The sequence below is a fragment of the Erpetoichthys calabaricus genome, chromosome 14, assembly GCF_900747795.2.
Source record: "Erpetoichthys calabaricus chromosome 14, fErpCal1.3, whole genome shotgun sequence".
Taxonomy (NCBI): Eukaryota; Metazoa; Chordata; class Cladistia; order Polypteriformes; family Polypteridae; genus Erpetoichthys; species Erpetoichthys calabaricus.
Genome location: NC_041407.2, coordinates 102,778,465 through 102,805,894, shown reverse-complemented (window position 1 = coordinate 102,805,894; position 27,430 = coordinate 102,778,465). Strand labels below are relative to the sequence as shown.

Here is a 27,430-nt window from a genome sequence, read left to right as displayed (position 1 = left end):
GACTTTTGTTATTTGACATGGTTCATTATCATGCTGGAATTAGATGTTAGAAGATGGATAAGTGGTGGGCGTAAATGTGCGTGGTCAGCAACAATACTCAGATAGGTCATGGTACCCAAACGATTACTGACTGGTCCAAAGTATGCCAAGAAAACATTCATCACGCCATCACCATCAGCCTGGACTATTGGCTCAAGGCAGGTTGGGTGCATGGATTCATGATTTTGGTGCCAAATTCTGATCTTACCCTCTCAGAAATTGAGATTCAGTAGACCAGGCTGTGATTCTGCAGTCTTCACCTGTCCAGTTTTGTTGAGGCTGTGCCAATACACGAACCTGTCCTGATTTCGTCGGATGTCCCAAGCCTGGACGATGCCAATGTGAAATGTTTTCTTTCTGACCCATTTCTTCAGTTGACAGGACATTAAGCAGGATTCAACCTGGGGTGGCGCGTCGCTTCATTGCAGGATGCACTCATGCACACCCACAAATAACCTTAACATGCATGTTTTTGGGTCGCTGGAAAAAAATCAGAGTATCCAGAGATGCAGTGATCCATACGGGTATATTAATAAAAAAAAAAAAATTCTGATTTTTGATGATGTGCACTGCGAGAAGTGCAATTGTATAAAGAATAACATAACTCAGGTGATTAGCAATTAATTATATGTAAGAAGTTATATATATCAAATGTGAAATAACTATAGCTCTTTGGCATACTACTTACTAATTCACTGTCCATCAATGAAGACCACCAAGTGCTGAATGTGGTTTGTGATGGTGCTCAATAGAAAATGCAGAACCAAACAGTTCATTCACAGACCCTCTTATTCCAATTCAGGCTTATCATATTGTGGACTATGGAAGCCACCATATATCATAACAACAAGAGATACATTGATTCATAATGATATGTAAATACAGTAAAGAGAGATGTACTTTGCTTAAAAGTCAGCCTGGTGGTGCAGTGGTTAGGGTGGCTGCCCCACAGTTACAGGTGGTTGGGATCAAATCCTATCTTGCTCTCTGTCTGTGTGGGGTTTGCATGCTCTTCCCATGTCCATGTGGGTTTTTCTCCTGGTGCACCAGTTTTTATTCTGAAATGTGTAAAAAGTTATTTGGCAACTGTGTGTCCTCTGTGACAGAGCGGGGTCCTGGACCTCTTTACACCCAATGTGGGAAATGCAGGCAGACAGTGAGTGAAATGGGCAAAGCTTGTACAGAAGATAAATGTAAAGTTGGTTGATTAAAGCAACTGGAAAAGATTCTTAATGTAACAAGTAACCTGCTCATGTGATTCATAGTGATGTCCTATATGAAAGGTGCCATATAGACGGCCATCCTAAAGATATTTGTTTTTAACTTGGTTTGTGATGGTTGTCAGTGATAAAGCCACCGTATATAAATAAAGACCTATTAATTGGTGAAAGAAGTTAGAACAGAATTTAATATGATAAGCAACGCTTAAAAAAGACTGAATGGTCCAGTCAGTTACTCCATAAGAGGGGCAATATATAAGAAAAATGCATCATATACAAGTTAAAAAATGCTTTATTTTATAAAATAAAATTAAAGTTGAAAGTAACATAACCTTCCAAAACCCACTTAACTCAGTTTTGGGTCATCGGGACACAAAGCATCAGGTGCACTCCAGGGTCCACTCAGCTTATTTTGATTTGCCACATGTTTTTGATGAAAGTCTGAGTACACAGAGGGAAAGCCACAATGGCCTTGTACAGGATTTGAATCCTGGATGCTTTGAGATCTATGGGTCAGGAGTGCTAACTGCTACAACCAACCATAGTTGAATGCAAGAATCAGTAAATTGATCAAAGTGATTAACAATTGTACTGACTAGGAAAGACATTATACAAAATGACTGCTAAAATCATTTGGAAAGGTGCAGGCTAGCACACGTCACTCTCTTGGTGGATGGTTGGTTTTATTCTCAAAAGTGCAATTTAAAATAAAGAGGGTCTGCAGACAGCTGCTGCACCTCCCGTAACAACTGGACTGCTTCAAGTAACACCTCAGCTGGGAGCAGAGGCCTCCCACACAAACACTGAACATCTTGTGCCTACGTAACAGGAGTTCAGTTGAGACACATGGCGGGCTATTGACCAGCGAGCCTCCCTGAGGTTTGGGGACTTTGGGACTGCAGCACACTACAACGGATAATGCGAGTGGCTGAGAAGCTTATCGGGGTGCCTCTGCCTCCTCTAAAAGACATTTACCAAGCCCACTGCCATAACAGAGCCAGTGACATTGCATCCCATCCATTACATGGTCTCTTTACTCTTCTACTGTCTGGAAAATGATATTTTACTGTAGTTTCTGCTCTGGGTTTGTGTAACTGAGTAACAGTTCCATACCACAGGCCATCAGAATTTTGAATGCATGGAAATGTATACTGTTACATTATTGTACATTCTGTGTATTCTGACCCCATCCCTATCCCAGACAACATCTCATTCTTTATTGCTTTGTGCTATTTCACCTCTCAGTCTTCCGCCTGCCACAAGTTAAAATAAGTACAAAATGATTTCCAGAATGGGCTAGATCTTTATACGTGAGTGGCGACATCTCATAATAGATCTATTCATCTTTCTCACTGTAGACCCGAAAGCTGACCAAAGCTGAGAGACAGAGATTCAGTGAGGAAGTGCAGATGCTGAAGGGACTACAGCATCCCAATATTGTCCGCTTCTACGACTCCTGGAAGTCCACTTTGAAGGGACACAAATGCATCATCATGGTCACAGAACTCATGACGTCAGGCACCCTCAAAACGTAAGTCAAGAGCAGGACCTTGCTGTGCAGACTAACTACATTATTCCTGCCTTCTGTTCGTCACCACTGGCGCTGAGCCTATGAGTCTATAGCTTCATACGTATGAAAGGATCAAAGTGGTGTGGTATTGTCCTTAGCAAATTAAACTTAACTTCTACTCAGTCCATCTAGTTGATTTTTTCTTGAGATTTTGGGATATCTGTGGAGGTGAGAAGCCCATATTAGCAGTCCCTGTATCGTGATATTTTGTAGATGAGAGAGAGATAGCTCAGCCCAGGGGACACAGGCTTGCTCTTCTTGTATTTAACGTTGCCCTCCTCTCAATTTCCTACACCCATCTGACATCTTCCTTTTACACACCTCTGCTTGCTCTGGTGGTTTAGGTATCTGAAGAGGTTCAAGGAAATGAAGCTGAAACTGCTGCAGCGATGGAGCCGACAGATCCTGAAAGGTCTACATTTCCTGCACACTCGCTCTCCCCCTATCATCCACCGGGACCTGAAGTGTGACAACATCTTCATCACTGGGCCCACTGGTTCTGTCAAGATAGGAGACCTGGGTCTTGCGACACTGAAGAGCGCCTCATTTGCCAAAAGCGTCATAGGTAATTGATATTTGCAGGCTTGGAATATCAGTGTTGGTGGGCTTTGGTGGAGGTTTCAAAAGCAGAAAATGTATTTGAGCTTGCCTTGCTGGCCTTGTATTTTGTGGTGTTTTATTTACTGTTCAAATAATTCTTATAAATCATTTGTAAAAGATTAACTTTTCAAGCTGCTCACCAAAATAATGTGATCTAGAAAAACATGGTTGACATAAGGCCTAGAAGAGCAGGTTTCAAAAAAGTACAAGGTAATGTAAACCCGAGACTGTATCTGAGATCGGCTAGCTGGCCTTAAATGTAGTCAGTCAAACAAGGAGCTGAAAATGCACAGCAGGGTGATGTGATCTGCATTCATTTTCTTTTTTTTTCTAACACTAATTTTGTGAATGCACTAATTTTTTAGAGGTGTTTGGGGGACGCAGAATTAGGTTATATTATTATTTCTTTCAATTTAAAGTAATGAAAAGTGTTTTCATCTTTCTGCATGCTGTTGTGAAATTCTATACATTTGTCTATTTTGTTCATGCATTCCTAAAGAGTTTCTAGGGAGTAATGTTGGACCTACAGTAAAATTTTAATTTTGGTTCCAATACCAGCTTTTGTACCTCAGTCTTCTTCTTCTTTCAGCTGCTCCCGTTAGGGGTTGCCAAAGCGGATCATCATCTTCCATATCTTTCCGTCCTCTGCATCTTGCTCTGTTACACCCATCACCTGTATGTCCTCTCTCACCACATCCGTAAACCTTCTCTTAGGCCTTCCTCTTTTCCTCTTCCCTGGCAGCTCTATCCTTAGCATCCTTCTCTCAATATACCCAGCATCTCTTCTCTGCACATGTCCAAACCAACGCAATCTCACATCTCTGACTTTGTCTCCCAACCATCCAACTTGTCCATCCTCGTCACACCCAATGCAAATCTTAACATCTTTAACTCTGCTACCTCCAGCTCTGTCTCCTGCTTTCTGGTCAGTGCCACCATCTCCAACCCATATAACATAGCTGGTCTCACTACCGTCCTGTAGACCTTCCCTTTCACTCTTGCTAATACTGGTCTGTCACAAATCACTCCTGACACTCTTCTCCACCCATTCTACCCTGCCTGCACTCTCTTTTTCACTTCTCTTCCACAATCCCCATTACTCTGTACTGTTGATCCCAAGTATTTAAACTCATCCACCTTCGCCAACACTACTCCCTGCATCCTCACCATTCCACTGACCTCCCTCTCATTTACACACATGTATTCTGTCTTGTTCCTACTGACCTTCATTCCTCTCCTCTCTAGAGCATATCTCCACCTCTCCAGGGTCTCCTCAACCTGCTCCCTATATCACTACAGATCACCATGTCATCAGCAAACATCACAGTCCACGGGGACTCCTGTCTAATCTCGTCTGTCAACCTGTCCATCACCATTGCAAATAAGAAAGGGCTCAGAGCCGATCCCTGATGTAATCAACCTCCGTCACTCCTACCGCAGACCTCACCACTGTCACACTTCCCTTATACATATCCTGTGCAACTCTTACGTACTTCTCTATCACTCCCGACTTCCTCACACAATACCACAGCTCCTCTCGAGGCCCCCTGTCATATGCTTTCTCCAGGTCCATAAAGACGCAATGCAACTCCTTCTGGCCTTCTCTAAACTTCTCCATCAACATCCTCAGAGCAAACATTGGATCTGTGGTGCTCAGTACCAGTACCAAAACAATACCAATGAAAATAACGAATAGCCTTCTGCTCTCAGCCGCTTTGTTTACCCCATTCTGCATACAGTTGTGTCTCCTTGCTCTGACGTACTCCGCATTCATTACAAGGATCATGTGGGGTCCCCCCTCAGATTTTCCACTATTGTGTTGATATAAATATACATAGCTTTACAGAGATATTAGACTCTCTTTGGCAAATGGAGTCTGATTAAAATGTAAATTAAATCAAAGATTTGGGGTTGTAAGTGTCTCAACGATCATACAACTTACAGCTCTGATGCCGCAATGTGCACCTCTATGCTCTGTCCTTTAACGTGAGCCTCACTGCTCCACCACACTGTGGGGTCCTCTGATTTTCCAGCATTTTAATATAGTGAGAAGTCAAGCACAATGACGCCTTTTATTAGCTAACTAAAAAGATTACAATATGAAAGCTTTCAAGGCAACTCAGGCCCCTTCTTCAGGCGAGATGTAAATGGGGCCTGAGTTGCCTCAACAGCTTGCATATTGCAATCTTTTTAGTTAGCTAATAAAAGGCGTCATTGTGCTTGACTTCTCACTACATTCATAATGGCTAACACGGTACAACACCCTAGTACTACAGTATGTTAATATAAAGATATAGGTTTGAAGACCTTTGCCCACCTTGGTGAATCGAGCCAAATGTAACATGTATACTACATAAGCGGTGTGGGAAGTGTTATTCAATTCACACAACCTTTTACTTCCAGTACCAAAATCAGCTTAATGCTGGTACTGTACCGTTTTAAAAATTGGGCTTTTTTGGTACTCTTTTAAGTATTGGTATACCATGGAACCCTACTGGGGAGAGATGTTTGGGGTGATACTATTCATGATGTCACAGGTCAGTTAGTATAAAGTTCAGCCCCCTTAGTCTTTTGGATTGTCCCAGTTTGCAGGTGCTACTACATAAGAGTGTTTATTGTTTTGGTCTTCGCTTAGTACTTTTGAATGTTGACTACGAATTATGACTTTGTTTTGGTATTGACGCTACACTTGATTGGTCTTTTCAGTTACATTCTTATTTTGGTTCATGATGCTGATCTTTCTCCACGCCCCTTATCTTTCTGCCCTTGTGGAGTGCCAAGTTCACTTTAGGCACAACCATTGACTTGCAAAACACACTGAACAGAAGTGAAACAAGTTCTGTCACATTTTGTTAACCCTGCTTAGTTTTTCTTAATGGTCTGTAAAGTTACTCTTTGGCTAAGTGGTTACACCAATTCTGTGAACCTCAAGCTCTTCATCTGCTGACACTTTATCCTGTTTTCATTCAGGCACTCCAGAGTTCATGGCCCCAGAGATGTATGAGGAAAAGTATGATGAAGCCGTGGACGTCTATGCCTTCGGGATGTGCATCTTGGAGATGACCACGTCCGAGTATCCGTACTCTGAGTGCCAGAATGCTGCCCAGATTTACCGGAAAGTAACAAGCGTGAGTATGCCACCCTATTTCCTTAAATGCCTTACACTACCATTGACACGCCTGCAGACACACTTTAACATTCCAATTAAAGGCAGGCATGATGTGGGTATGGAGGCTCAGAATAGGGCCTTCAAGTCACCACACATCATCAGTCAACTGCACAGAATAGGCATTGCAAGGGCACCAGCCGTGACCTTCTTTCAGAATGTGCACTTTGTGAACTCCTATCTTCATAAATAATATGAATAAAAACTGCGCTGCCACAGCAGGCTTCAGCTGTCAGTCACCCTGATCAAGTGTGATTAAAAATGGATGGCTGGACTGAATGAATTAAAATAAGTTGTTACACCAAGACAATTAATTCTAGTCAGTCATTTATTTGCCTAGCAGATGCTTTTATCCAAGGTGACTCACACTGCACATAAGTAAACATCAGTCTGAGGGGCTGTTTAGGAACAAGTGTAATAATAATAATATAATAATAATAATAATAATAATAATAATTCATTATATTTATATAAGTGTGACAGGACATGGTGATCAAATTGATCACCACAAGTCAAGAACTCAGAACAAAATACAAGCGAGTTACAATTCCTGGGTTACAAAAATCCTAACTGTTTATATCAATTAGACAGAGATTTGCAGAACAAGTGAGTCTTAATTTTTCTTAAATACATCGAGGGAGTGGGTGGCACAGTGGTAGCGCTGCTGCCTCACAGTAAGGAGACCCGGGTTCACTTCCCAGGTCTTCCCTGCGTGGAGTTTGCATGTTCTCCCCATGTCTTCGTGGGTTTACTCCTACAGTCCAAAGACATACAGGTTAGGTGCATTGGGTATCCTAAATTGTCCCTAGTGTGTGCTTGGTGTGTGTGTGTGTGTGTGTCCTGTGGTGGGCTGGCACCCTGCCTGGGATTTGTTCATGCCTTGCACCCTGTGTTGGCTGGGATTGGTTCTGTGTTAGTCATTATCCAACCTGCTATATCCTAACATTGATGGAGTCAGACGTTTGAATGAAAGTGGTCATCTCATTTCACCAGCTAGGGGCAACACATGAAGAGAGTCTGGATTGAGATCTGAGGCAACATAGAGGTGGCATCACCAGACATCATTCATCAACAGACCTGAGTGGGTGAGAAGAAGCACAGAACTTCAGCAGTGTCTCCATATATACATATACACACACAGAGTAGGTGGTAATCCACTCACTACAAGGTAGGCAAGCATCAAGAATTTGAGTTCAATTTATGTTGCTACAGGGAGCCAATTTAGTTATCTGAAAAGAGGAGTGACATGTGCCCACCTTAACAGGTTGAACACCAGACATACCACTCCATTTTGAATCATCTGCAGCAGCTTGCTAACACTTGCTGGTACTCCTGCCTGTTACAGTAGTCCAGGCATGACAAAACCAAAGCCTTGACTGGGTGATGTGCTGCATACTCGGTCAGATATGATCTGACCTTGCAGATATTGTATAGAGTGAAACTACGAGACCGAGGGGCAGTTGCAACAGAGTCAGTGAAGGACAGCTGGTCATCGATCATTACTCCAAGGTTGGCAGTGCTAATAAGCCAAGCTGAACTGAGATGGGATGCTGAATGGATGAACAAGCTGAGATAACAAGAACGTCTTTGCCAGGTTGAACTTGAAATTAAATTAATTGTATGGTGAGGACTTTAACAGTCTTCCTTATCTATTCATCCATCAGTATATCAAATCAAAATCAAACCTAAAAACTTTCCAGCCTAATCCAGTTCAGTAGTATAAAGGCAGAAACCAGACCTGGATTGGATGCCAGTCCATAAAAGGACTTATAAACACACCATCATATGGGGCCAATTTAGAGTCACTCACCACCTCAGTTAGCTCATGTTTGGGATGTTGGAGGAAATCCTTCACACACACACACAGACAATGAAGTACATGTAAACTGCACAAAGACCGGTAATTGTAAGTAATGATAATATGACATTTCCAGACAACCCGTCTGTGTGGAATTTGCATGTTCTCCACATGTGTATGTGGATTTTTTTCTGGATGCTGCAGTCTTTCTATCTATTTTAGGATAACTGGCCCTGGTATGAGTGTGGGTGTGTGTGTATGTAAGCTATGTAACAGAACAATTTCTTTCTCCAGGGCTGTTTTACTGCCTTGTACTAAGAGCTGCTAGGCTAGACTCTGGCCCCTTGTGATCCTGAATTAGATTAATGGGTATGAGAAAATTAGGCTATGCCTTGTTCTGTTCTATGTTTTGTTCTGACACCAAATTTATGCAGGAAGTAAGAAAGAGGGGTCAGGACTGAGAACAAAAACAAAACCAATCCAGTCTAACTTTCATTAAGCCAAAAGAGGGAAAGGAAAACTCGGACTCTTAATAGCAGAACATAAGTGTTTTAGCAGGAAAAATATCATTTAGAAAATCACAGCATTTACACTAGTATTGCACAAACTTGGATAATAAGAATCCCATGGTGTTGGTTTATAAACCTTCACACTGATGATGTCATCTGGGGACATGCCCCCTAGCAACACTGTTTGTGTTTTAGCAACAGGATCTGAAAATGGCTTCTTCCATGAAAAAGAAAATCTCATTGCAATATAAACAAATAAAATCATACTTAATGCTAAGTATCTGAAAACAGTATTACTTTCAATTTCGATTCTCTGATGTTTATAATTAAAAGAATTACTCAGAAAAACCGAGATCATAATGAAATCACAAGAATAGTATGTTATATTATGCTATGCTATGTTATATTTAGTTATGCCATGTTATGATATATAATAGGTTATGTTCCGCCATGTTAGGTTATATTTGCTTATGTTATGACATGCCATGCTGTGTTATGGTATGTTATGCCATGCTGATCTGTGTTGAGTTATGCTATGTCATGTTATGCCATGCCATGTTATGTTATATTTGGTTATGTTATGCAATGCCATATTATGTAATGTCATGTTATGCTACACCATGCCATATTACACTATGTTATGCTGTGCTATATTTTGTTATGTCTTGTCATGCCATGCTCTGCTATGTCATGTTTTGTTTTTCTAGTTTTGCTTCCAAGGACATGTGTGTTACATTAGTTGGAGTCTATAAATGGGCCCAGTACGAGTGAGAGTGGGTATACTCTGCAGTGGATCAGTACCCTGTTTAGGGTTGTTTCCGGCTAGTGCTGCTGGAATAGACTCTGGTCTCTTTCGATCTTGAATTGGATTAAGCAGGTTTGAAAACAGTATGTTATGCTATGCCATGTTAGGTTAACCTGGTTTTTCTTCCACTTCCCAAGCAGATATGCGGTTATGTCAATTGGAGTCTATAAATTGGCCCAGTATGAGTGAGGTGCGAGTGATTTTGTGTGCTCTGCATTGGTTCAGTGTTCCATCCAGGGCTTGCTCTCATCTTGTGTCCAATGCTTCCAGGATGGGCACTGGCTGTCATAGCCCTGAACTGGATGATCAGGTTAGGTGAAGACTGGACTGTTGTGCATACAGTATATTCATACATGAATAGCAGTGAAGCAAGGAGGCTTGGACAGGCCACTGATGTGGCTTATTGTGTGCGGAGAGGTTGACAAACAGATTTAAGAAATTGAAGGTGCCATGTCCTATATGGCACACCTATTCCAGGGCTCTCACCACTATTTATCTGTGCTCTTAGTGAGAGTTGGGGGGCCTGGCTGCAGGGCTCCCAAGTGGTTTCCCTAGGTCACTTATGTTAGGAAGTGGCCCTGGTGCCATGTACTGAATATGAAAGTAGCTGCAGTACAAGTCTAGGGGAGTTTCATAAACGGATTTGTTTTTAAATGTCCTCATTATGTTAACGGCAGCCTGCTTGGCCTTTGAAAATTTTAAACAACACCACCTCAAAATCACCATTGCTCTTAAAACCTCCTGGCCCAAAGACCTCTGCTGTATTTGACCTTCTTCCTTCATAACAGAAGGAGAATGTTATGCACAGCTTCACCGGAGTCAAGCCAGAGGCTAGAAAACTAATCTTCTTCTTCACCAGTCATCCAGCAAATGGACCTTTCCATATTACGTCCGTGGCCTTGGAGTAAAATGAGGCTTTAAATGGCCCTTAATGACGCGTGACGTTCCTAAGAAAACATGCATTATGCCTTTAAGCCTACAGGGCACTAGAGCTGGGCCTGCTGCCAGATCTAAAAATAAGACCAGCATAGATGTGATACCCTGGACAAGGGTATGGACATCCTAATCCAACTGAGATGGAACTTCTACCACTGGAGTAAACCCATCCAGAAGGACTGCAATAAGAATATCTGTGTGACTGGCCAGAAAACGGTAGCCACACACCAACATCTGCCTTTGAGGGCACCAACTCCTAATGGCATGACCACTGTGGTGAGACAGATATCATTCAAAGATATTAAAAGGACTTTGATCATCAACTTGTGCTGTACTGCTTCGGACATTTAAGGCCAATGGAAGATCAGGGAGTTTGGTGCAGGGAGGTGGAAGATTGAGGTTCACTGAAGAGGATCAGTGTAGGCTGCCATCGTATTTTTTTTTATTTCTGCCACTGTCTTCACATTACCATATTTACTGTTTACATCAACTGTTATGCCAAAGCAATATGTGTCAAAAGGTTGTGAGCCCAGGTCCAAACAACATCAGACAACACCAATTCTTTATCAAACACACGTTTATTAAAGCAAAGTCCCACACAGCACACAGTGCTCCCGCACCAAACACCCTTAACACAGGCCTTCTTCTCAGTCTCCATGGGCCACCTTTCCTCTCCTCACGAGAGCTTCGTCCCGACTCTAGTTCCCGGATTGGAGTGAGGCGGCCCCTTTTATTTCCACCTGGATGTGCTCCAGGTGCCTGATGACACCCTTCCTGCAGCACTTCCTGTGTGCTGCCCTTGCACCCGGAAGCACTCCGGGCATCCCTAGAAAGGTCCTTCCTCCACCTTCCCAGGTGTGGCGGAAGTGTCAATCTCCTGGGCTCCATGACGCTTGGGGCGTCCCCTGGCGGTGGCCACGGGCCCCAGTGGGTTTGAGCCTCCTTGCTCCTTCCTCGTGGTCCCCACAACATCCAGGGTGGTTGCCCCCTCGTGGCCGATGGGACGTATAAATCACCTCCTGGTCCTTCCAGGCGTCCCGGCTGGGTCTGGCCCCCAGCCTCCCGTGACAAGGTATTATATAAAAACTCTGGCCAGATTTGAAGAACCCCATTGTCCTAGTAGTTTTGCTCCTCACTGTATATGCATAATTTTAATGTGAAAAAATAAGCAAACCCCACAAAATGTTTTTTTTTTCTTTTTTTAACATATGGGGACATATCAAGATTTGATCTTCATATAAACAGCATCTATAGATAAATGTGTTATAATAAGCATCAAGCCACATTTACATTTCATAGTCCATTGTATAATTTTAAAAAACATAAATGCACATTTGTTATGTGGAGAAAGTAAGTCCTCTCCTACACTTAGTACTACCATCGATACCTCAAATTAGAATCAGATGCACCAGATCAAAACATCGTTAGAGAGCTTCTTGTCAAACCTGTCTGCCTAAGCGAAGGAGCGCTCTGAAGTCTTCTAAAAGACAGATCTAGATGCCTAGGAGTCTGGAAAAAGATCTCCAGATGACTAAAAATCAATCATTTCACTGTCTAGGGGATCATCTTCAAGAAAAGAAGATTTCAGACAACTTCCAACATTTCCAGGCAAGGCTGACCCAGCAAGTTCAGTCAGACAGCAGAATGGAAGATGCTAAGATTCTTTAAAAATCCAGAATGGATTTTCTGCCACAGCTGATGTCAAAGTGGATGTGTCTAACATTAGACAGAGGATGTACAAATTAAGTCTATATGGGAGGTGTATCAGGAGGAAACTGAAAGAACATCACTGCAAGGCTAAATGCCTAGGCAACGACCTGGACATCTGTTACAATGTGCTGTGGAAAGATGAGGCAAAGACAGTTATTTGTCCACAGTATCTGGGGCTGGGCAGCTCACCATCATAGAATCCACTAGGAATTCTTCATTGTGCCATAGCAGGCTTAAGGAGAACGTGAGACCATCAATCAGAAGATTGCAGCTTATCCTGTAGTGGACCCTGCAACAACATCCCTAAACATACCAGTAAATCTACCAAGGAATAGCTGAAAAGCAAGAAGTGGAAGGTTCTGGAGTGGACGAGTCAAAGCCCAGATCTGAATCTGTGCTGGGGAATTTGAAATGGCATGCGCGTGCAAGATACCCCTCAAACACCACACAGCTGAAAGAATTCTGTATGGAGGAGTGGGAAAAACATTGGCTGCCAGTCGACGTTAGAGACTTCTAAACACCTACAGGAAATGCGGACTTGAGAGGACAATGGCAGCTATTTGAGCCAAGGGAGCACTTACTTTTACCACAGATTAAAATAGAAAATCTATTGATTTTTCATTGAATAAATTATTGAAAATTCAAATTGTCATTTTTTTTCAGTTACATCACCTTTTATCTAAAGATAATTTTTAATTGAAGAACAAATCTTGATATGACCACATACGTTTAAAAAGAAAAAAACAATCAACGGGGTGCACTTACCTTTTCACAGGACTGCTGAAAGAGACTGTGAGAGGTGCTTTATGAAGCCAAGACCAACTCATTTCTAGAGAGCGGTCTCAAAACATTCACTGTGAAAAGTGAAGTACAGTATAAGACAAGGTCTGATTGGTCATGAAAGATTAATTTGTAGAGCTATAAACCACTCACTGCAAAATATGATGTATAAAACAAAGATGGTATGGATGATAAGTTTTAATTGAAAGGTGCTATATCACACAAAAATCAATTGTTTATACAGCGCTCCAGAATAAACCAATAAAAATATATTTGTCCATTAGACAATACATGTCAAAGGAACAAAAACAACAGACCACTTCATAGGAAGCCAGCCACTAACTACAAATTCTAAAATCTTACATTAAAAAAAATCACTCAGGATTGGGGTTGCTATCAGTTACAAAAATCAAAATGAAAGCCATCTACAGATGCCTGGCTACTCATTCTTTCTCTCTGTTTTTCACCCAAAGAGATCATTCTGAATAGGTTTACTGTACATGGCTAATGCAAACTGCCATAGGCACGAGCTTCACAGTCACAGGACATCTGATTGAGTAGATCTAATATTATTGGTGTTTAACTGCAGTGAGCTGAAATACAAGCTAGCATGGTGTCATGTGCAAAAACGTGTACAGCACAAGGTTAGGTTACGCTATCAGAGTGAGAAATTAGTCAAGTCTAAAAATGGAACAAATAAAGAATAATTCAGTACATCTAAAAAAGGGCTGATGTATAAAGGGGTCCTGGAAGTACAGGATATCTGGTCATCATCCTAGTGTGTACGTACTACAGTCATATTGTTAAGGGCACAATCTAATGTCTGATGATTATTGTGAGGTTGAAAATAACCAGAAGATGATGAACACAAAACAAAATGTGGTTGGGGCGGGCAAGTGTGGAAAACTGTAGCAACAAAACTAAACCAGGAAACCAAAATACAAAGGGAAGGACAAAAAGTTTGTGAGTCAAAAACAGTAAATTTGAAAATCAAAGATCAAGCCTACTGTTAAGATCTCTGATATTTATAAATACAAATGTTCAAGACTATTTGAGAGAGATTTGAAAGATTTATTTATTATATATATATATATATATATATATATATATATATATATATATATATATATATATATATATATATATATATATATATATATATATATATAGTGGGGTTCTGAAGAACATTTTGAATATTTATTTATGTTCTAAAATGATGCCATTTTGGTTTTATCACATGCACCACCACTGTAACAACATTGTGTTGACTGTTTCCATGGAACTGCATTTTAGAATTCCCCCGGATGGACTCGTTAGTTATGCCAAAGGACCAACAGTATAAAAGGTCATTACCTTCAATTCTGGAGTATCCAACCCAACAGATAACAAAACTATTCTTTTTGATAATCTGCACTTATCTATTCATTTCCTGGTTATGATCCCTTGCTCTCGTGTTTTCACTCTGAATTTTTGATTTGTGTTTTGGACTTTGATGAGAAATGTCTCAGATTTCCAGTTTTGATCTTTGCCTGTTTCTTGACTAGTCATTTTAATTTTTTGTCATCTGTCACTCTTTAGACAGAACTCCTTAAACGATGTCTTCAAACTATGTCACAGAGAATTGTCTGGTGATTAATTAATCTCGCAGCCCTATTTATACATCATGTCTAATGATGTCACGGCCCTGTCTGCCACAGTCACATGACAAAACAAAACAGGACATTAAGTAAAAAGAACTTCTCTATTACTTATCTATATATATATAAAATGTCAAGGTCTGTCAAGCTATCGTGGGAAAACTTGCAAACTACTCAGGCTAGAAACCTAATCATGTTTTAATTAAAAGCTTATAAGTTGGTAAGTTTGGAGATTTTAAAGAGGTAACAGCAACCTTGGCAAAGTGAAACTGTGGTTGTGTGTTTATTATGGCAAACTGCTTGCTAAACCAAGTGACATTGCGGACAGATAATGAAGAGCAGCGACATTTGCTGAATATAATGCAAATGGCAGAGGCTGATTACATCACATAAGGTACCGTAATAGGAAGAAGAAAAGCTGCGACATCTGCCGAGCATTAAGTGCATCACAAAAGGCAATTAAGTGATGAAGAACAAGACAGAACAAGCAACAAGATGCTGAAACACACAGACACACAAGAAGTAATCCTCACAGTAGCTTGATAGGTTTTGCAATTCAAAACATTTTAGGTTGCAGCAACCTGTTGGCCAGAAACGTTTACTGTAATAAAACCACAGTTACTACAAGTCCATCTATTGATAACATCCCAGGATGTGTTCAGAATTCATTATCCAGTGTACTTATTGTGTTTATTGATCAAAGAACGTCAAACTTTATTAAACACCTATAAAGGACGTCAAAGTGACCTGTTGTTGTGAGAATACGACAAATAAACACAAAATCAAGAGACAACCACCATGTTAGAAGAAAGAAAAAAAATAACACCAAACAATGTCTGCGGAGTGTCAAGTAAACTGCAGAAAATGATAAACTAATGAGGAACAAGAAACAATAAGATAAAACACTCAACTACATTGCCAGGCAAGAAGAAATCCTGGATATAGAGGAACTGAACTAAAGACAAACACAATGATTCAAAGGCATGCAAGACAGAGTCCAGAATACACACGGCAGGGACAGAAATGCATGTGGATAATCAAGAAGATTGACAAATAGTCAAAACCTCTGACCATATGAAAGCTTATACAGCCTTATATTGATGTTTCTTAACGAACTGTTACTCAGCACACTTACATCAGCGATGTGATCAATGATATACTGAATTTTTTAATGTTGAAAACAAAAGAATGTGTTGCCAGTGTAGAAAGTTTTGATTGTCAAATTCTTTAATCTTCCGACCATGTGCAGGCATTACATTTACGTCCTTACATCCATATTTATTTGCAAAATAGTACTTAGCAAAGTTAGACCACCACTGTGATCACTGTGAAGCTGTGTTTGTTAAAGGTAAAAACAAAAGAATGCATTTCCAAAATGGAAAAGTTTACTTTGCTCTGTATGAACCACCTTTATTTTAATTTTAATTTAATACATAGACAACAGGAACTCATCCTTGGCGATTCCAAACCCAAAATAAACTCAGAACACATGAATAACAATGTAATGTACATAGTGACTCATACAGTATAAAGATCTGTAAAAATCTTTCTGAGCATGCTTATTACAGAGGGTTCACCATAGGGGGACAGACTTGTCAAAGTCTTCATTTGAAGTGGACATGCTGTAAGGTGCTACTTAAAGTGAAAGAAAATAAATTATAAAATCCTCATATTGAAAGGTACCATATAGAATAAAGGCAGTGCCCTTTCTCCATGCTGCCTATGACAACGTCTGGTGAGTACTATGAAACCATAGCTGCTGGAGTGACCATTAACCATGACCAGTGTTTTCTTCATAGTGGTCATCTTGATGGTCATTTTTCATGTTGCTTATGAGTGAAGCCCTGGTTTTTAGCCCCTCTTGCCAGAATATAAACTTCCAAAGAAGTAGAGGCTGTGGGCCTCTAAAAACATTTAGAAACTCCAATAGTGGCTCAGTGTTTCATATTTCTTCGCTTCAGTCATCTTCAGTAAAATTAGACCCTTTATTTTTTTTTTTTCTCGTAACCTTGTCTTTCACCTCAGGCGTCTTTCACCGTTTAATTTTTGCATACCTGGCATGCCAGTGTGTCAAAGCTTATTAGAACAGACCTGAGGCAACGGTGAGCACTTCAGGACTCACTGAGGAGGCCCTCACATCCCAAACTGAGAAGTGCAAGTCTTCTGCATGATATGTATTTTCTTTCACAGTGAGCTTCATCACAAGACTCTATTTTCTGCATTAACAGCTTTTCAAATGTTGGGGCAAAGAAGCAGCCTTACAACATGGAGAACATTCCCAGACTGGGATGTGTTCCCATCATAGAACTGCACCTGTCCTATTCCAGATTTTTGAACTTCTACCCAGATAGGATGATCAATTCCGCCTCCTAAGAAGAGCACGTCAGCTTGTGTGACCAAGCACAGGACCTTTCTATAAGAGGTGACCCTATTGTTGGAGATCTTTCCAATTTTAGAGGTACTGGTAATTAACACCACCACCCCAGTGTGCATGACTATGTAAGCTGTAACCAATCCAGAATACGTGATCCTGTCACAAAATTCAGACCTTTTTATGATTAACTGCTTTTCCTCTGTGAAGAAAAATAAAGAAGCATCCCAGGCTTAGGTTGATGATGATTGTTCATGTGCTGAACTGTCGAGGCACAGACTCTACAAGACCTCTGAAAGTGCACTGTGATATGACGCACCAGAATGTTAGCAGCAAATCCTCTACCCCTGTAAGTTGTGAAGTGGAGCCATCTGCAGATCAGACTTGTAGCTCCAACACATCCCACAGATGCCCAATTAGACTGAGATCTGGGAAACTTGAAGAGTTCAAGGTGTTGCTCCGGCCTCCATCTTGTACTTCAAACCATTCCTGAACAATCCATGCAGTGTGACAAGGTGCATTATTCTACTGAAAGATGCCACTTTAGTTGGGTATACAGTTGCCATGAAGGGGTGTGCCTGGTCTGCAACCATGTCTAGGTAGCTGGTAAACATCACATTAACACTCATGGGAGTGCTCAGACCCATGGTTTCCCAGGAGTACGTTGCCCAAATCATCACACTCCCTCCACCGGCTTGCCATTTCCCACAGTGCATACTGCTGCCTTCTCTTCCCCAGTTAAACATACCCTTCTGTCCACATGATGCAACATAAAATGGGTTTCATGAGATCAGGAGCCCTGCTTCCATTAATCCAAGGTCCAGTTCCAATGCTCGCATGCTCATTGTAGGTACTTCCAATGGTGGACAGGGTTAGCATGGGCACTCTGACTGGCCTATAGCTATGTAATCCCACACGCAGCAGGGCTCAATGCACCGTATGTCATGACACATTATTTCCGGGATTTCTGTTGGCTAGTACCTGATGAGGTAGCATTCTTTGAGCATGCATTGATGAGTCTTGGCCGCTCAACAGCCTGTTATCAGTTTGTGTTTTTTCCCTCCTTGGACCACCATTGGCATGTACAATGACAATTTGGCCAACCACATCTTTAAATCTGCCCATATCTACGCAATTCAAAACATCCATGATGAATACCTGATGTCAACTTACTGTCTAATATATATCTCTGATCTTGACATGTGTCACCATTACGAGATAGTTGATGTCATTTGCTTCATATACAGTGGTGTGAAAAACTATTTGCCCCCTTCCTGATTTCTTATTCTTTTGCATGTTTGTCACACACAATGTTTCTGATCATCAAACACATTTAACCATTAGTCAAATATAACACAAGTAAACACAAAATGCAGTTTGTAAATGATGGTGTTTATTATTTAGGGAGAAAAAAAATCCAAACCTACATGGCCCTGTGTGAAAAAGTAATTGCCCCCTTGTTAAAAAATAACCTAACTGTGGTGTATCACACCTGAGTTCAATTTCCGTAGCCACCCCCAGGCCTGATTACTGCCACACCTGTTTCAATCAAGAAATCACTTAAATAGGAGCTGCCTGACACAGAGAAGTAGACCAAAAGCACCTCAAAAGCTAGACATCATGCCAAGATCCAAAGAAATTCAGGAACAAATGAGAACAGAAGTAATTGAGATCTATCAGTCTGGTAAAGGTTATAAAGCCATTTCTAAAGCTTTGGGACTCCAGCGAACCACAGTGAGAGCCATTAGCCACAAATGGCAAAAACATGGAACAGTGGTGAACCTTCCCAGGAGTGGCCGGCCGACCAAAATTACCCCAAGAGCGCAGAGACGACTCATCCGAGAGGTCACAAAAGACCCCAGGACAACGTCTAAAGAACTGCAGGCCTCACTTGCCTCAATTAAGGTCAGTGTTCACGACTCCACCATAAGAAAGAGACTGGGCAAAAATGGCCTGCATGGCAGATGTCCAAGACGCAAACCACTGTTAAGCAAAAAGAATATTAGGGCTCGTCTCAATTTTGCTAAGAAACATCTCAATGATTGCCAAGACTTTTGGGAAAATACCTTGTGGACTGATGAGACAAAAGTTGAACTTTTTGGAAGGCAAATGTCCCGTTACATCTGGCGTAAAAGGAACACAGCATTTCAGAAAAAGAACATCATACCAACAGTAAAATATGGTGGTGGTAGTGTGATGGTCTGGGGTTGTTTTGCTGCTTCAGGACCTGGAAGGCTTGCTGTGATAGATGGAACCATGAATTCTACTGTCTACCAAAAAATCCTGAAGGAGAATGTCCGGCCATCTGTTCGTCAACTCAAGCTGAAGCGATCTTGGGTGCTGCAACAGGACAATGACCCAAAACACACCAGCAAATCCACCTCTGAATGGCTGAAGAAAAACAAAATGAAGACTTTGGAGTGGCCTAGTCAAAGTCCTGACCTGAATCCAATTGAGATGCTATGGCATGACCTTAAAAAGGCGGTTCATGCTAGAAAACCCTCAAATAAAGCTGAATTACAACAATTTTGCAAAGATGAGTGGGCCAAAATTCCTCCAGAGCGCTGTCAAAGACTCATTGCAAGTTATCGCAAACGCTTGATTGCAGTTATTGCTGCTAAGGGTGGCCCAACCAGTTATTAGGTTCAGGGGGCAATTACTTTTTCACACAGGGCCATGTAGGTTTGGATTTTTTTTTCTCCCTAAATAATAAAAACCACCATTTACAAACTGCATTTTGTGTTTACTTGTGTTATATTTGACTAATGGTTAAATGTGTTTGATGATCAGAAACATTTTGTGTGACAAACATGCAAAAGAATAAGAAATCAGGAAGGGGGCAAATAGTTTTTCACACCACTGTAGGTGTGCTTAGAATGTTTTGGCTCTCTAGTGGATTAAAAAAAAAAAAAAAATTAGGACCACTTGCCAGTATGTGATGCAGACATATAGTGCAGTGGTTTATTAATAATGTCAATGTCAATTTATTTCTGGAGCACATTCGAAACAACATCAGTAACGTTGTAGCCAAAATGCTTAGGCCTGTCAAACCTCTGCTTGGGACAGCATTCCATTGTTGGCCATTGTCACATTTCAGCAACTTGTCTCTAGTGACTACTCCACACTATGTGACCACATTCAAAAGAAGGCTCTGCATGGATTAATCCGCAGCCTTGAAGGACTTTTTGACATGGCTGTACTTTCATCATGAGAGATATCATACAACAGGACTACTCTACCTCATCAAGTGCCATTCCAACCTCACTGTCTGGACTTGTTGGTGGAGGAGCCCATTCTCCCAGCACCGCCTGCCAGCTGGCTGGTTTTACTGTCTCTCTCTCTCTCTCTCTGGTGAGAGCGTTTTAATTAAATGTCTCTAATTTTAGAGCACTATTCAAGAGCAAGATGCTGGGGTCATGCCCACTGCTGCAGCTTTGTATAGGCTCTCATGGCGATACGGCGTGTTTGCTTAATTAAAGTGGGACGGGTGGGGGTGGTGTAGGCAGCCACTGTATGACCCAGTTTTACTAAAGATTTACAGGAAGTCTACCTGCTTATCCTCTGAATGATCAATTCAGCACCAGGGTAAAGTGGAATCTAAAAGCAAATGGGGGAGTGTGGTGTCTAATAATAATAAAACATTTATATAGCGCCTTTCCCATGCTCAAGGCACTTACAGAATATAATAAAGAACGGAAGAATATACAGTATATAGCATTGTACAAACCAGATAAATAAATAAATAAATAAAGAAGATTAAGACAGTAAATTCTGAAAAAAAAAAACAGACAACATAATTGATGGTCTAGCACACACACACACACACATACAGGTTACATGAGCATCTTGACAGAGAAGTAAACTGAGAGAAAGGTAATAAAGTCAAGTCGAGCTAAAAGCCTTCCTGAACAGATGAGTTTTTGAGTTGTTTTTTTAAAAGAATTCATGGAGTCAGCTGACCTGATTAATTTTGGTAGGTTATTCCAGAGTCTGGGCGCTATACAGCTGAAGGCCCTGTCACCCATGGAGTGTAGATTAGTGAGGGGCACAACAAGATTACCAGAATCAGAGGACCTTAGTGGGCGGGCAGGCACATAGTGATGGAGAAGGTCACTGATGTAGTTTGGTGCAAGGTTATTTAAAGCTTTGTAGGTTATTAGTAGGATTTTATGTTCGATTCTGTAGGACACAGGGAGCCAGTGAAGACGGAGCAGGATGGGTGTGATGTGCTCGCTGCTGCTGGTTCGAGTAAGGACTCTTGCAGCTGAGTTTTGAATAAGCTGGAGCTGTGATATAAGATTAGAAGGGGCACCTGCCAGTAGGGAATTACAATAATCGATGCGGGATGTGATAAAAGCATGGACAAGTTTCTCAGCATTAGAGAAGGAGAGGAAGGAGCGAACACGGGATATGTTACGGAGGTGAAAGTAAGAAAGTTTCTTAATGTGATTTATGTGGGCGGAATAAGTGAGGGAGGAATCAAAAATGACACCAAGATTTTTTACAGTAGAGGCAGGTCTGATGAGATCACTGCCAAGATGGACTGGGAAGGAGCTCATTTTATTAAGTTGCATTTTAGTCCCAATTTGCAGGAGTTCAGTTTTATTGCAATTTAATTTTAAAGAGTTCTGCTCCATCCAGGTTTTAATTTCACTAAGGCAGGTTGTGAGCCAAGAAAGCTCTGATGAAGTTCCACTTTTAACATTGAAGTAGAGCTGGAGTATCATCTGCATAAAAATGATAACCCAATCCATAACTACGGATAATATGGCCAAGCACTTAATGTCTGGCTGTGGGGTGGCTATCCCACTCACTTGAAAATCAGAAATGCCTTAACTCTCCAAACCCACTTCCTGTTTAGTGCTCCACCTCCCAGCCCCTCCTTTTATCTGACTATGTCTTGGTATCACCCATTTTGTGCACAAGTCAGGTCAGGGACTCCCTGGTAGATCTCCCACGGGCTTCCATCATGCCTTGACTGTATCAAACAGATAAAGTCAATGTCCCTGTAGGATAAGCAATGCAATCAGCTGTGACGGTGCCAATGTTCTGACTGGAATGCTGGGATTGTACCTTCACCATTTCTCAAACAGATAATGGGGTGCGGCATGTCTCATGATAGACTTGAAGTCAGTAAATTCCATATGTTAAATTCGAGGGGGGGGGGGTCAGGATGTCTCTAAAGGGTGAGGGAGTCAGTATGATTCCTACAGTGCTATGGAGGGTGGGGGTCAGTATATCTTATGTGAAAATGTATGTCTCACATGATAGATCTGGGATTTCAGTACATATTATATGGATGACTGAAGGCAGGGGCAGTATGTCTGAATTCACGGTGTCATATGGAGGCTTGAGAAGAGGAGGCCAGTACCTGTCAAAGTGTTAGCACATTTCATATCAGAGATGAAGAGGTGATGGGAGAGTCTATCTGTAATGAAGTAATTGCAGGGGCAGAATATCCCATATTGTAGACTAGGGGTGTCAGCACATCTAATATAGGAAACTATGAGTCAATGTGCATAAGTTGGTGCATTGGGGAGGCTGCAGGTCTCAAACAAACTTGCACTGCTGATCAAAAGTTTTAGAACTTCTCAGTTGTTTCCAGTTTTTCTTCAGAGTTAATCAGTTGAAATGCAATAAATGATATAAAATGGTGACAAGGTAAGTAGTAAACTTCCAGAGGTTTAAATTTAAAGCTTAGGTTAGCAAAAACTGAAAAAAAGGAAATTTCAGAATGTTACAAATGGGCCTTCTTCAGGGAACGACTAATAGGTTACAACCTACAGATATTTTGCAATAATTAAAAAAAATTAAGCCTTGAACGTTGAAGCAAACAATTTGCACAGGTGTCCAAATTTCTGTTGATTACTTAAAAACTCTCTATCTTAAAGCAGAATCAGAACAGACTGTGTTACTACATCCTCTGAAGTACTACTTGGACAATATTCCAGTGATAATGCCAAGGAAACAGCAAATAAAAAATTAAATGAGATGAAGCATTATTACCCTTAGAATTGTAGGCCTTTCATTTAGAGAAATTGCAAGAAAAAAAAACAAAGTGTCAGTGAGTCCAGTGGTGTCCTACACAATCCAAAGACAATTGTAAGCTGGAAGAAACTTTGCTAGGAAGAGATCTGGCAGAGAAAGTCACAAGCCAATCAGAAGACACATTTCTGAGGGTCACCAGCTTGCATGATAGGAACCTCCCAGCACAGCAGCTTCAAGCACAACTTAACAGTGCAGGTCAAAATAAGTAAGTCTTGGTTTCTACTGTCAAGAGGAGACTTTGTGCTGCAGGTTTGACAGGGCGAGTGGCAATAAGAAAGCCATTCCTTAAAGGACAAAATACGGCCTTGAAATAGAAAAAGAAAGTTTTATGGGCCAATGAATCCAAATTTGACATCTTTAGTTCATCACACAGGGTGTTTATACACCATTGAGTTGGTGACAGGATGGCTCCACAGAGTGGACACCAACTGTCCAACATGGAGGAGAAAGTGTGATGGTGTGGGGTTCTTTTGCTGGAGGCAGAGCTGGTGACTGGCACAGAGCGACTGGCATTCTGAATCAAAAGGGTTACCATAGTTAACCCATACAACCCTGGTTGCTGTATCAGCAAAAGGTGGCCATTTTGATGAATTAAAAGTTTGAGTACAATTTTTGTACACTTAATGATTGTTTGAATTTTTTTTTTTTATTTACCATTGTTTATTTGTTTAATGCCTTGATTTCATGAAACATTAAGACATTAAACTGCGTGCCTAAGTTTTAGAACTGAAGTGTTCCAAAACTTTTGACCAGTAGTGTAGGTGTAGGTCACCCTCAGATTCATAATCAGAATATCTTTATTGTCATTGTAACAAATACAACGAAATTAGGTGCAGTCCCTGTGGTGTCAAAATATAAATGAATATAATTACAAAAGGATAAGAAAGGATAAGAAGAAATAAGGTAGAACACAAACATTCAACACAAGACCTTAATTGCACATGAACACTATTACACAAGATGTCATCTATTGCACTGCTGCATTTGAGGTGATTAGGTGGCATTCAGTGCCCTAATAGCAACAGGGTAGAAACTGCTATTCAGTCTATTAGTCTTTGTTTTGATGTTCCTCTATCTTTTGCCTGATGGCAACAATTGGAACATGTCATGATTGGGATGTGAGGAGTTCTTTTAAGATATTTTCTGCTTTCCTGAGGCAGCAAGAGCTGTGCGAGCAGCCGATGATCTGCTGGGCAGTCTTTACAATCTGCTGAAGTGTTTTTCTCTGTGCTGTTGTGCAGCTGGAAAACCCCACACAGAGGCGGTAGCACAGGATACACTCGACAGAGCAGCGATAGAAGGACACCAGCAGTTTTTGGGGGATGTTATTTTTCCTCAGGACTCTCAGGAAATTAAGTCTCTGCTGAGCCTTCTTCGCCAACTCAGCTGTGTTCACACCCCAGGACAGGTCTTCCATGATGTGGACTCCCAGGAAGCGGAAGTCTGACACCCTCTCAACACAGTCCCCTCTGATGTAGAGTGGTTTGATGTCCATTTTCTTTTTCCTGAAGTCCACAACGAGCTCCTTAGTCTTAATTCTGTTCAGGAGCAGGTTGTTGTCAGTGCACCACGCTGTCAGCCGCTCCACTTCGTCCCTGTAGGTGGACTCATCCTCCCCAGAGATGAGCCCCACCACAGTGGTGTCGTCTGCAAATCTGATGATGGTGTTACTGTGGTGGGCGGGGGTGCAGTCATGTGTGTACAGCGTGAAGAGCAGGGGGCTCAGCACACAGCCCTGAGGAGAGCCGGTGCTAATGCTGATGGCAGAGGAGATGTGAGGGCCCACCCCAACCCTTTGTGTGCGGTCTGTCAGGAAGTCTTTAATCCATTGACAGGTGGAATACGGGAGTCCCAGGGCTAGCAGCTTGCACGCCAATCTGTGAGGGAGGATGGTGTTAAAAGCAGAGCTAATATCAATAAAGAGGAGACGTGCGTAGCTCCCCTGGTGCTCCAGATGGGACAGGGTAGCATGGTGAGCAGCAGCAACAGCGTCCTTAGTAGACCTGTTAGCCCTGTAAGCAAATTGGTGTCCATCAAAGGTGGGAGGGATGAAGGACATATGACTCTGGACCAGTCTCTCAAAACACTTCATCAACACCGGGGTGAGCGCTACTGGCTGATAGTCATTCAGGCAGGTATGGGCGATTTTTTTGGTAAAGGGAGTAAGATGGAGGATTTCAGACAGGGAGGAACTGAGGCCTGGGACAGTGACAGGTTAAAGATCTTTATAAAGATCCCAGCCAGCTGCTCTGCACACCTCCTCAACACATGTCCAGGGACACCGTCGGGACCTGTTGCCTTCCTAGGATTGACAGCCTGGAACGAGCGTCTCACCTTGTGTTCCTCCACCCTAAGGGAGGGGGTGATGTTGTTGTGAGTTGCTGCTGAGTGTGTAACAGCTGCCTCTGGTAGATCCATCTCAAAGCGAGCAAAGAAGTGGTTCAGCTCCTCTGCCATTGAGGAGTCACCTTCAGCAGCTCCATGGCTGGTCCTGTAGTTGGTGAAGTGCTGGACTCTCTGCCAAACCTGCCTGCTGTTATTACTGTCCAGGTGCTCCTCAATCCTTCTGTAGTCCCGCTAAGCCTTTCTGATACCTCTCTTCAGGTCGGACCGTGTCATGCTGTAGAGAGCCTTGTCACCGCACCTAAAGGCAGTGTTCCTTTCCTTTAGCAGCCGCTGAACCTCTCGTGTCATCCAGGGCTTCTGGTTTGGATAGACACAGATACGTTTCTCCACTGCGACAGTGTCAATGCAGGTTTTGATGTAACACAATACACTGTCGGTGTAGGATTCCAGGTTTGGACTTTCAAAAATGTCCCACTTAGTCATGTTGAAGCAGTTCTGACTGCTCCACCTGTAATGTTTATTTACAAGTTTTGTTCTCACCTAAATGTGGCCCAAAGCCCCTGGCATGAGTGACACAACTGGTCTTGCTGGTCAAATTCCCCCCATAGGAGAGCCCAGTGAGATCTCCTCAGTGGCTGGCATTGAATCATGCTACTAGACTGCCAAAGCTGTCACTCTGGGAAGGGGGGAGGGGCTGGCAGGGAGTGCCTGCAAAGAACTCAATTTCATTTCTGCGGCGGCATGACGGTGACCCGGCCTTCTCGCACAACACATGCTTTCTGTGTTTAATCTCCGAGGTCAGCCTTGAGTTTATCAAGCTGATTTTTTTTCCTTCACTTTTAAGCTGCCTTTTGCCTTTCGGCTCACTGAAGTGTGTCCTGAGAATGGCATTAGCTAATGGAATTAACTTCTAATCCTATTCAGCCCCCCAACAAGGAAAAAGCGCTCAATGCCACCTGAGGCATGAATAGGCTGTGTTCCCATTGCTCACATAATAGTTTAAAAGAGGCTTATGAACCTCAGTGGGACCTTTTTTTACAGTATATAGCACCTTTTATACCAAGTACATCACAAGCACATTTCCAAGATTATTATTATATAGCACTTTAAGAACAGAAAACTCAAATCTTATATAAAGTGTCAGGTTACCAGGCTGGCAAGAAGGCACTGGAGGGATTGTGTGGTGAAAGAGGAGCTTACACTGGTATCTGGAGACCCCCCTAACTTTGAAGTGCCACCACTGGCAAGCAGTCACCAGGCTACACAGTCTTAAAGTGTGCCCTGAAAGTCAACATTCTGTGGCATTTAAATTGAGAGGGTAACAAGGCTGGACAGAGGACCAGAACTGCTCCCAGAACATTTAGGTGCCAACAGGCTGCTCCCTTGTGGTAAAAGTTGGAATTCACCATTTATTATGGAGTGCAGATAATAATAATAATAATAATAATAATTCATTACATTTATATAGCGCTTTTCTCAGTACTCAAAGCACTATCCACACAGGGAGGAACCGGGAAGCGAACCCACAATCTTCTACAGTCTCCTTACTGCAAAGCAGCAGCACTACCACTGCGCCACCTGTGAGGACATGGTACGTGTGCCATTAAGAGACACTTTGTTTTGTGATGATCACAGCTCCAGAAAACTAAGTTGAAATCACAGTCCAGTTAGTGCCTGTATGCAGAGGAGCAAGTCTTATTGATTCTAGTTATTCTAGTCATGTTTGGTAAACTGATGCCCTGGGATGGGTTGGCGACCTATCTAGAGTTATTTCCTGCTCTAGTTTTAATGCTAGAATAAGCAGCAAGCCTGAATTAGATTAAGAAGGTTGAATGATGGTGGATAGATGTCTTATTGTGAGAACTACCACACAGCACTTTATAAGGCAAATGGTA

General features: G+C 41.8%; 1 protein-coding gene across 4 annotated transcripts in view; it reads left to right on the top strand.

The window, feature by feature from the left end:
• The window catches only part of LOC114665325 (serine/threonine-protein kinase WNK4-like), a 95,363-nt gene that overhangs the window by 32,337 nt on the left and 35,596 nt on the right, over positions 1-27,430 (top strand). For all 4 annotated transcript variants that reach the window (XR_007936682.1, XR_007936681.1, XR_003718390.2 and 1 more), the window contains exons 2-4: positions 2,618-2,790; positions 3,174-3,394; positions 6,400-6,557. Coding sequence is in view for 1 of the 4 variants with exons in the window: in XM_028819822.2 (XP_028675655.1) it covers positions 2,618-2,790; positions 3,174-3,394; positions 6,400-6,557 (552 nt within the window). In the remaining 3 variants the exon portion in view is untranslated. The remainder of the gene's footprint in view (positions 1-2,617; positions 2,791-3,173; positions 3,395-6,399; positions 6,558-27,430) is intronic.